Source organism: Manacus candei, unplaced genomic scaffold, assembly GCF_025592945.1.
Source record: "Manacus candei isolate 608988 ecotype Guabito, Panama unplaced genomic scaffold, ASM2559294v1 h1tg000028l, whole genome shotgun sequence".
NCBI lineage: Eukaryota > Metazoa > Chordata > Aves > Passeriformes > Pipridae > Manacus > Manacus candei.
In genome coordinates, this window is record NW_026138076.1 from 43024118 (window position 1) to 43036415 (window position 12298).

Here is a 12298-nt window from a genome sequence, read left to right on the forward strand (position 1 = left end):
TAAAACTCCAATAACTGTCTTCTGTCAATTAAAAGATGTGATTTAGGCATTTTCTATGTACTCTATTGAAACTTTTTTTAGAGTGGCTAATAAAATATGCTTCATTATTTTCCTTTTTTTCCCCTCTTTTTTCTTTCCTTTTTAAATACGTGCCAATAGAGAAGTTTCTGCTCATTTCATTCTCACAGGCTAGAAATAAAAAAGACAAAGCTGTATGAACTTTAGACTATACTGGATTTCTAGCTTAGGTGTGCTAAACCTCAGCACCTAAATGCTGTTTATAATAGAGGGAAAGACATAGTTACAGCATGTCTAAGTTTGTAGCTTATGTTATCTGAGAGACAGTGGTGTGCAAGATCTTGGGAGCTGTCAGTCCATTAGTGTATATCCATTAGGGAAACTGCTCATACTGTACCCAGGGCTGTAGGAAATGGCTGAAAAACTGTATGAGAAGTTTTCTAATTCCGTTAGATAATATACTTATGGAAATCAGACTCTTAATGTGTTTTGAGAAATGAAACATTTGTACCCACGCTGTACAAATTCAGGAAATTCGGTACTTAAATGCAAATGTATTCATAATCTGGGAGGTTTTGTTTTCCATTGTATAGTTAATTCTAATGAACAGGTTATAAAAAAATATTCTGTAAAGTAAGGCTTTTAAAATTGGATTGGTTTCTCAGATTGGCATAGTTCAAGCTACAGCAATTCACTTATTAAATATATGTTTAAATTTCAATTCAGTTATTCTCATTGACTTCGGGGGGACAACTCATATATTCTGGTGTAAGCAAATGCATAACAACCTTGCTTGATCAGGACCATTGATGGCTAGGTTGGAGAATAGGTCTTGATTCAGCCATTAGGTCTTAAGGAATTTAAAATTCATCCTTTGATAGATAAATAACCTGAGAAGTTAAAACACTGAAGCGTGCCAGTGTAAAACCTAGAGCTTCCTACCTCCTTGCTGGAAGCAATTTGTTTTGCTGTTTTGCTTTCAGCTTATGTATTATTTCAGAGCTGATCAAAAGAATTGGTAGCAAAGTGTGAAATAAATTGTACTTCTAAATAAATCGATTTCACATTCCTTGGTGCTTTAAATGATTTTAGTAATATTAATATTTAAAATATTTCTGTCTGAAATCTTTTTATGACTACACAATATAGCAGTAATGGCCACCATTTCATTCTGCTGTTTTTCATACTAGTATATTACACAGTAAACATTGTAAAAATACTATCTTTTAGCACTGAAATGGATGCAAGAGATTTCAAGTGTCTATTTGCATGTAAATGACTCAAATTTTATTCAGTCAATAAGAACAGTCTATTAATCCTTTTACCACATTATGTGGGTTAAAACTTAAAGAATATAAGGTTTTCAGCTGAATGAGAACTTTTCCTTAACTTCCATATTGCTTGGCAGAAAACTGATGTTTTTTAATTGACTTAAATTGGTTTTATGCTTTCCCAGTTTATCTCTGCAGTTTTTACCATTGTGTCCTGCAAATTTTTAAAGTTTTTTTGTTTGCTTTTAGCTAGGAAAACTTCGTGTAGTTAAAAATATCTGTTCAACACTGGACTAAAGATATTAATGAGGATGAAAAAGAATATTTATAGGTGCTTTGTCTAAGAAGTAATGGGCATTTAAGCATGCACATACATAAAGTATGATATTAATGTCTTAGCAGGCTGCAGTGATCTGACAGCCAGGTACATTCGTGTAGACACAACAATCTGATAAAAGCAGTCCAGACATCTGGATCACAGTGCTGCTATACAAAAACATTTCTGAACGATTCATATTATTGCACTTACCCAAATTTCCAATCTTCTCCACCCCTTTCTCCTTGTTCCTTTCTCCGGCTTTGCCTTTGTCTCTTATGTACTTGCGGAATCTCATTTTTCCTTTACAAGTCACCTCCATCTGCTTATGTGTCAGAGTGGCCCTCGTGCCACACATCACATTGAGGAATTCTCAGGATGAAGGGCTGTATTCACATCACTACTTCTGTCTCAGCACTGTTTCATGCTTGTCACTGCTCAGCACTCAGCGCCACACTGCCTTGTTTTGTCAATAACCATTTATTTGTTGCTGGAATAGTAGCAACCATTACATCTGACCTCCCTGTTTCATCAATTATGAATAGATTATTGGATGTGAACATCTGCAAAAGCTTGCTGTTGAACTTACCTCCTGGCTGGGATTAGATAAAGTATTAAACTGTTGTTTATTGTCAGGCCAAAACTCTACTGGGAAGCCAGGGAATTCCAAGACTAGCAGACTCCCATCAGCAAGCACCAAAAATTGTTTAGTATTGCCACCGTTTCCCATAAGATCGTAGCCATTTATTATTTACACTTATTACTAGTTGTTATAACATACTTGATAAAAGCTCTTGGCAGGCACAGTGTTTCCAGCTATTGTCACATCTGTCAGGATGGAAAGGATACATAAACTGTTTTTTCCTCCTATATGACTGTTAAAGGGTAACAGATGAAGCTTCTTCACTCCAGACTGCTAAGCCATGCTTTATTTTGAAGAAATATGTCAACAGTGGCTGGTTTGGAAAACATTACATTCCCATCCTAAATAAAGATTACAACAACCTTTTCTAGGGCAATGTCTTTTGCAGTAAAGATTTCAAATTGTACAATAATAACAAACTATTTCATGTTTGCCTAGGTTTTTGCTCTCAAGGAGCTGGATGAATTTTTTTAAAAAATTTTATTTATTTTAATAAAACTCTTTATAAGGTATAGGAAATAAAGAAATTATGACTTCATTCCTTCAAAGTTGTTGGTGTAGAGAATCAGAATTATTACAATTATTAGTGGCACAGAAGGTCAGAATTAAGGACAGTAATACAGAAACTAATACAGAATAAATAAGAAGGATGGGAACACAAGTTAATGTTAATTCAATCATCTGTACATTTCATCTCTTTTAAGTTTCCTGTGCAGCAAAATGAAGCATACAGGGTGACCTCCTGACCTTGTGGAAGCCAACAGAAGTTTGAAATTACTCTGGGGAAAGGAACTTTTTCAATTAGTTACCTGTATTTACATATAATCCACTCAGAATCAAAGTAAAATGTACATACTCTGAATATTACGTGAAGAATACAAGTAAGACTTGATACAGGCAAAGAGCCCTAGGTCTTACTTTGATGGACTGTTAAGAAATGAGTGAAATGTTTGTCTTCCCTCCTTTAATCCCTCAAACAGATGCAGACACAAGTAACCTGAAGCATATATTACTGTGCATTTATAGAGCATAAAGGTAAACACTGCACTTGATAGCCAAGTATATCAGGGGAGGGAGGAGTGTGGGCTGGATAGAGCAGTTACCCACAGGGAGAGTGGGAACCAGGCAGCGATGGCCATGTCCTAGCAAGAGCCTGTGGAAAGTCTTGAACCAGGGTGTTCCACTTCGTTGTTTGACTTGGACAGACTTCTGGGAGGATTCTTCTATTCCCTCCCCTGTCCCTAACTCCCTTGTTCCAAGATGTGTGCTTATGCTATGCATTATCAAAATACCCACAATAAAGTCCCTGGAATAGAGTTCTGGAACAGACCAGTTTGGCTAATTCCAGAAAAAGTCCTTCTGTCTCTGCAGGAAGAATGTCTGTGCATTTCTGATTAATTTTTTTCTGTTTATTTATCAAAACCAAACAGTCCAGTGTAACTGGATGGGGCTCAGGGCAAGGAGTTAATATTCACAGCATTTGAGTTGGTGAATTTCAGTTGTGGGAAAAGAGGGAGAACTAAAAGTTCTCGCAAATCAGAGGCTGGTCCCTCTTTCCCCAGTGGGGCACCCAGTCTTTGTATTCCTTAACTGCATGGTTCCAGACAGAATGCTGTATTGCTTCTACCCTGGATGCTCACTATACCTGAGTACATTTAGCATTTAACAAGGTGTGGCCTGCCATTCAGATGGTATTGGTGCAGGATTTTCCTGGGATCAGTGAGCTCTGCTCATTTTGATCAATGCATTACATGAAACAATACAATTTTCTTATTGCTGTCCAACCTCTCCCACACTGTTCTGGCCAAAATAAGAATGCATCTGGGTTTCTGTTGTGAAACTTTTCTTACTCAGCATGGCCACAGGCATGTAACCACTCACATTATGGTTATAAACACTGAAATTTTTAGTAATTTCTAAATATGCATTTCTTATGGAGCTACTGGGCAGAGTTCACTGAACTGCAGAATGCCTATGCATACAGTTCTATTATCTTTTATTGTCACTGGGCTGCATCAAAGTGATTTTTTAGAGACCATCAGAACTATTTGGTTTTTTTCTTAAAGTATTTAAGAAATACTAAGTGGTATGAGGCCAGTAGTCTCACTTCATTGCATTATCTGTCTTGCAACACCTATTGTTGGCTTCAGAAAAATACTGTCAGATGCTGCGAGCCAGGCTGGGCCTTGGCCTGTGTCTGCAGTGCCTGTCAGAAATCATTAGCTGGTGATCTCTTTGACTAATGTTCCTGCTGATTGTCTGATTCATGTTCAAGATCTGTAAATGAGGCAGAAGCATCTTTACTGCTCACCAGCTGTGAAATGGCTCAACACAGCTAGATTTTCAGAAATCAAAATAAAGGTGTTTCCAATAAAGTTTGACAACAATATCAAGTGGAAAGCTGAGAGCAAATCTATGGGTTTGTGTTTTTTAGGTTACAGTATTATAAATCGATATTATCTCATTGTGCTTTTGGCAGAGTAATATATTTTACCAAAACAGTAGTAGCAGCATTAATCTTGAGTTGGATAGACATTCTGTATTCAACATAAATTCATACTTTCGATTTTAGTGTTTTGTCCATTATCCCCAGATGTATGAATGTTTAGCACAACCTCTGTCCTTTTATCTGAGTCCTCAGTGTATACTAATGAGGTGTGTGCATATGTTTTTATGTACATATAAAAGAAGCACAGGTGTGACAACAATAAAAAATAAAGGGTGGGATTTTGGGGTTGGGGGGGCCTTAGGGGAGGACCTGATGTATCTGTTTTACATTAATGGAATAACCCCAGGAGAGTCACGTGGCATAATGCTGAGATGACTGAGAAGTAAATCTGGGCCTGAGATCTGACTAATATTTTTCTTGGCAGAGGAGGTAAATATGAAATTCACCACTAGCTAGAGAATTAGTGCAAGAGCTATACCATAAATAGGCTCTAGTTTGAGGATTTAAGCAGAGCTCATTATTTTATTTTTACACTGTAACTAATTGTAGACACAACAGTCTTACAAAAACCCAGGAAGATAGTTGATTGTATGAATGGATGCTCCCACAGTAGCTCTCCTCCTCCCAGGTGCACGTGCCTCCACCTTTTAGTGCTAAGCAAGAAAACCAGGGAAATTGTACAATGCATTCTAATTTTTTTTTTAAATTTCTATTTTTGAGCCATAAAGGCAACTTTTTCCTTTTTTTATTTTTTCTCTTTTTTTTTTCCCTACATACACCAAAGTAACAGTGGATGGCACGTGGGAGACAGTTGACTATTACACAGAAGACAAAGCTGAAGTCTTCACCCTGCCACCTTCCCACCTCCTGCATGGATGAGAAAAAGGGATCAGAACCCACTGCTCATTTTTGTATTAGACTTTGATTTTCATGTTATTTGGGTTTTGTAAACTATTATTTCCACTGCAGACCCTCAGAAGTCAAAAGTTTGAGATAATCAGTGTGATTGGTCACACAGAGCCAAAAACTAATCCGTGACCTCAATCAGTGCAGTTTTTATATAGGGGTAGAAAGAACTGTACATTATTCTAACCTGTTCAACTTCCTATACAATAGTTTTTTCCCACTAGTTGCTAGAGTTCTGTTTCAAACTCTCTTTGAAACAGAAATTTTATAATAATGTTATGTGTATGATCAGGATAAATACATTCCAATAGCTTCCTTCCTCAGAACTCTTTGTACATAGTTAATTCTGAAAAAAAAACAACAAACCATAACAAAATATAAAGAAAGACCTTATGACTCTTCAGTTACTCTAAATCTCTGAAAACTTTGTCTAACTTTTGAGAAGGAAATACAGCTAAATTTGTGCAATACCCAAGCTCACTGTTTTTAGTGTACATTACAGGTATAGATTCTTATGTATTAACATGTTCCACCTCTTCCTTGGATGTCACCATCCTCTGTACAGATTGGCCAAAAAATATATATATAAAATACCCTTTTCTGGCTCTGCTTCTATCTAAAGGTAGGAAAACTTTCATTGGGAAACTATAAATTCCATTAGATCCAAATTATATCAACTGTGTTAGATGGACTGGTTGTTTGGGTCCCATAAAAATAAACTGGGAAATTTTCTTGTCCATTTGTTGTTTTCAGGCAGTTTACAGATTCTGGCAGCTTCTCTCTCAATTCTGCTTGATTTACCAGAATGCAAGCTCTATAGTTTTTCATTTTAAATGAAAATGAAAAGTGTGCTTTATTTGCAAGAGACTTTGGGTGAAATCCTCTAATGCTTATGTGTTAACTCAGCATTTTATCCTGCTCTCTCTCTTTTTCTTTTTTCTTTGTATCCTGAATATTGAAGGTCAGGTATGCACCAGAGGTGAGGAATCCCTCTTTACTTCCTACACATAAATGGATACTGGGCAGTTGTAGCATACAGGGGCACTACACAGCTCCTTTCCATCAAGCATGTGTCCCTTTCTGTGTCCCTGCATATTTTCTGAAGCTGGAGGAGTCATTTGAAATACAGACACAAAGAGTACACTTTCTAGTGTAATTTATCAAGTTTTCCTCCCTTTTATGTAAATGTTTTACGTATTATTATTTCATCATTGTTTAGAATGAAATATCTGATTTGTGTACAGTAGCAGTAACCTGGGACCAAAATGAGCACTTCTCATCAATATGAATGAGAGGTTTTATTTATTTACTTCTTTCTTGCAGCTGTTGCAGAGATGCAGTGAACCAACTTTTTACTTCAGCTACTCTGAGTATGGTTTTTCCTTGGTTTTATCTGTACTTTTTTTTTGTGATATCTTTGATAGAAACAAAATGTACAGTAGCTGAAGCCTTAGGTGCCTAAGTAACCTTTCTGTGCTAGATAGCAATGACTAGAGGACCTGTGTCCTAGTTAATATTGTAGAGGCCAGTTTGAACTAGTTATGATTTCAGTCCAGTATGTAGCATTTTTGAGACCTCCTGACACTCTTATGGCAGGCTTTCTAATATGAGCACAATTATTACAACAAATGTTGTATGTCCCCTGAGTCAAATGCAATACTAAGAACTGATTTTTTGGACACTTGTGTCCATTTTTGTTACCATCCTGGGTTATTAGAAGGATGCACTGTGGGCCCTGACAACATTAGGTGTGCATTCAGTTTAGGGTGAGTTCTGAGCTGATGTGACAACTTCCTAACTGAGGTGCCTTTTGCACTCTTTTTGTCATGTCTGATGCATTGATAACTCAATTGGCAATGACCTTCAAGTATAGGATGCAATGCTGATGTACATGAGAACACAACTGATAAGAAAGTACTTGAAGGATGATAAATAGGACAGTGCACATTAATAAGTGCTACTTTTTGTCCACATAGGGCTTATACAGCTAAAAAATAAGAGCCATGTCCAGGGATACTCCTGCACGTAGTAAAACTCTTTCAAGAACTAGAAAATCTGAGTAGTGGGAAATAATGATGGAAATAGTGACATATCTAGCATTAGCACACACAGGTTGTCTTCTTTTGAACCATGCACTTTGCCAAGGACAAGGGATGCCATCTTAATAGAAAATGCCCTATCTTTTACCTCAGTATAAATAGGCATCTTGGGGCATGCAGGATACTGTCATATCTCCCTGAGCATCTCCCATCCCCCTTCAGAGTTGGTAAATGACATTCACTACTCCTTTCTTGGAAATGTGCAAAAAGGATTTCCATAGAGAGTCTTTGGAGATTTCCTGTTTTCTCATGTGTGTAATAGATTGGGTCAAGCAACAAAGAGGAGGGGGGAAAGAATAAGATTTAATTTTATATGCACTCTCCCGTCATCACCATTGAAAAAAAAAATGGATGAGAAAAGAAATTCTGCAATACAGGTGATGTCAGTGTTAAATTGAATTAAGATCATATGTTTTTGTGCAGCAGCTGTAAGCCTTCAGTTATGGGAAGGTTCATAATAATAGAGTACATTCCAAACTAATGTTAGCCAACTGCTTGTGTGTGAATAATTACTCAGAAAAATAACAGTGTTATCTACAGTACTTTAGGGCAACATAGATTAAATGTATAACCTCTAACTCCATTTTTGGGCATCTGAATTGTACTAAAATAATTTGTGGCAGATTAAAGAAAGAAAATACTAAGTTGTATTTCAGCATATTGTTCTAAAACACTGTGAATGCAAAGGATACCATTCCTAAAATCTTATCAGAAACTCATAAAAGCACAGGCTCTTAAATTAGTTTAAATCATGGGTAGTGAAATTTATATTGCAAAACAGGTAGTACCTCTGATTTTTGCAAATTGCCAAAATACGGAGATTTAAATGGAATGCAAGTTGCATTTTTCTGATTTGTAATTATTGAGTGGTTTCAAACAACTATAAGTAATGCTCAAAACCTCTAGTCCCGTTATGGCTATTTAGAGAACAGTTGTAGAAGGGGAAAAGCTTTAATTTAGTGTTCCATATGGACAGAGAGATTGGGGGGACAGGGAAGAAAAAAAGTGGAAATTCTTATCATGGTATTTACTGGGTCTCATTTTCTTGTTTCACAGATTTTGAACACCTCTTTAGCAATATTCACAGCACTTCGTGATTCTGCTGGCCTGGGCAGAGCATATGCAGCTGCAGCCAAGATCCTGGCAAGGTAGGTTAGCATATCCTTGTCTGACTGTCAGTGCAGATTCATTCAGCTGTGAAAGACTTAAATTGTTAGAGGTCTGTCGCTTCCCATTACTGACTGCTTAAATTTTAAGCAGTGCCCTTCTTGCAGTAAGTGACCATTTAATCCAAAGTTATTTTAAACTGGTACACATTTTTTGAAGTGTGTGGTCCTAGCTTTTCTTTACCTGTAAACTATAACATGTCCTTTTTATTCCACATTTTGGGGGCTTTTGAAGTTGTTGGGGTTTTTTTTCCCCCCCACAAGTTTAGGAGAGACTTTACTGAAAATAGAAATGCAAGCCTATTTTCCAGGTTTAAAAAGACATGAAGAGTTGAAGAATGTATCCAGCTTCAGTAGGTGTATCAGTGTAATATGTTCTGAACTGTAAGTTTCTTCTCTGAAGACATTTTTGGTTTGTGCATGTGTAACTACATTTGTTGCAAATACGATGCTTGTGTTCAGTATTTTTGTTTCAGCATCTGGCATTAAAATCTTCTTCCAGGTGAATTAGTTTGAAACTACTTCAACTTCTGACACAAATGATTTTGACATCAAGTAGTCTAATGCAATTATCATATGAATCAGGGAAAAAAGAGACTAAAAAGGAAGGTTGCAGCTATTTCTTGATTCATCCTATGTTTGGGGACTTCAGTGCACATGATGCATGATAGAGGTTGGCAAATTGTTTATGGAGAAGGACTTGTCACCAGGTTTGTTTCAGTGTGCAGAGCAAATTCTCCTCTTTGAGTTGGACCCCTTGTCTCTTGGCCTTTCAGAGCATAAAGGGACCAGCCACAGCCACAGTTGTTTTCAGCTCTCTGATACATAATTTGTGGCTACCCGTATTCTGAGCATCCTAAATAAGGATATGGGATAAGATACTCAAAGAGACACAGAACAGACTAAGAATACCAGGTCAAAACTAGTTTTCAACACCATCTTAAGCCTAACCAAGAAAGATTTGGTTGCTAGAAAACCAGCTGTTACAAAGAGTGGCTTTGCAATGAGTACAGCATTGTCTGAGCTCTCAGAAGCATTCATGGGCTCCTTGTATTCAGGGAAAGCATCAGTCTGGGTAGAGGGTGGGTTGAGATAGTCAAGAGAACACTCCTAGTAAACCATGTATATTAATTTCCTCCCTATGTGATTTAGGCATTCTGGAATGAGGGCATATACATTTATTTACTCAGAACTTACAGATTTGGTGATCCTTCTGAAGTCAGTTTGCTAAATCCTTCATCCAATAGACCATGCCAATCCAAATCCTTACCTTAAAAAGGAATGGCTAGTGATTTTTCTGCTGCATCAAATCTGTACTCCACACTTTCTGGCAACATTCTTTAGCTACCCAGGAATGGACAGTCTCACTGCTTTCCAGTTTGTAATTTGAAAAAGAGGGAAAACAGTAGGTAAGGTGCAATAAGAGGGAGTACTAGGAGCAGTAAGACTCCTCAGTTTAGTATTTAAGGCATTCTCCTAGAAGAGGAACGTTCTGATTGATTCAAGTGAAGGAGGAACTCAATTTCATGTATAGGATCAGGGATTTAACTGCTAATCTATTGCACAGGTGAAGACCCAAACATAAACCCTTTCTCTGAAAAATGGCAGTCATATTTTTAAAAAAGACATCTGGTAGTTGTGCCACGAGAACATTTACCAAATCAAACACCTTACATATGTCCTTGCTTTGAAGAGCTTGAGGTATATGATAGGCATTAACTGCTCAACCCTGTAAAATGCCATGATGATTCTCAGCAACTTTCAGTTATTTGAGAAACTTGTATGTAGAAGAGCCTGGGCAGCTTTGAATCATAGAATGATAGAAAGATAGGGTCATAAAATAGTTTGGGTTGGAAGGAATCTTCAAAGGTCATCTAGTCCAGCCCCCCTGCAATAAGTAGGGACATCTTCAACTAGAACAGGTTGCTCGAAGCCCCATCCTGCCTGGCCTTGAATGTTTCCAGGAATGGGGCACCTACCACCTCTCTGGGCAACCTCTTGCCATGTTTTACCACTCTCATTGTAAAATATTTCTCCCTTATATCTAATCTAAATCAAACCTCCTTCAAATCATTACCCCTTGTCCTATTGCAACAGGCCCTGCTAAACAATTTGCCCCTGTCTTTATTATAAGCTCACTTTAGATACCGTAAGGTCTCCACAGAGACTTCTCCGGACTGAACAACCCCAACCCTCTCATCCTGTCCTCATAGGAGAGATGCTCCAGTCCTCTGATCATCTTTGTGGCTTCCTCTGCACCCAACAGGTCCATATCTGTCCTGTGCTGAGAACTCCAGAGCTGGACATAGTACATGTTGGATAAATGCATTGATTTATTCTGTCACTGCGGTTGACTGAATCTCCATATTCAGCTTGTTCACTTTTTCTTTACTTGTATTTGTACCTGATCTAGGCTAGACCTGTGCAACTAATTTTAAATTTTATGGATAATGTCTTTACAAAGAAAAGATGGCCGTTTCACAAAAATAACGTGTTATAGCCATAATGTCTATGAGAATTTGCTCTGATTTCCTTGTGACAGGTTGGAGAAAGTGACTGAGCCCTCCTGAATAGCTCAGAATCTGTCTGTGGCTTTGGAATATTTTGTGAAATCTTTGCTACAGATGTTTCCAGAGACCACAGGAAACTGAAATTCTCTATCATGTGCATTTAGGCATGTCATTTTCCAGGGAAAAAAATCTGACATAATAGCATCATGTTCTTGACTTATTCTGCCAGTGTCCACCATGGTAATGACTTCTTGTGGACATATGATTTATACATCCAATTCCATCACATGAGCAATCCTATAAAAGGTGCATATTTTCATAAAAGTCTAATAGGGGTAAAAATCTCATAGGGCATTTTAGCATGAAACTGGAAAATGAGTTGCTGTAGATGTGTAATCTCTTCTGCTGAAGTCATCATAACTGTTCTGTGGGATCATGAATGACTATATCTTTAGGAAATTACATTTTATGCATTTAGGAAGGTGATGTCTAAGGAGATAGAAAGTATACGGCTGTATAAAATAACATGTAGATTTTTGAAGGAACTATAAAGTATTAGCCCTTTGAGTAGGAAAGACCTGTTTATCATGTTATCAGATCCTGTGCAGGATAAAGTGTTTCAGTAATCCTTCTAGCATGCTTTAAATATCTCAAGATGCAGTGCTCTTGGAAGTACTTCCTTTAAAAAATTGTCAAACTGTACCAACCAATTGCTGGCTGGCATAAGTGAAGTTCTAACAGTGAGAAATACCTTTCTGATATGTATCAAATTGGTTTCTGTTTTCCTGAAAGAGGTTATATGCCCTAGCAATTTTCATATTTTCTATATGTGGAGCATAGGTTTTTATGTGAAATATAAAAAATGGCCAAAAATACATCAAAACATTTCTATTAATTCATGAAATTAAGAAAACCTTTTT

General features: G+C 37.2%; 1 protein-coding gene across 9 annotated transcripts in view; it reads left to right on the forward strand.

Annotated features, from left to right (window-relative positions):
* TTC29 (tetratricopeptide repeat domain 29) overlaps positions 1-12298 on the forward strand; it is a 380444-nt gene that overhangs the window by 314617 nt on the left and 53529 nt on the right. For all 9 annotated transcript variants that reach the window (XM_051790953.1, XM_051790955.1, XM_051790959.1 and 6 more), the window contains one exon: positions 8759-8850. In XM_051790953.1, the coding sequence (XP_051646913.1) occupies positions 8759-8850 (92 nt within the window). The remainder of the gene's footprint in view (positions 1-8758; positions 8851-12298) is intronic.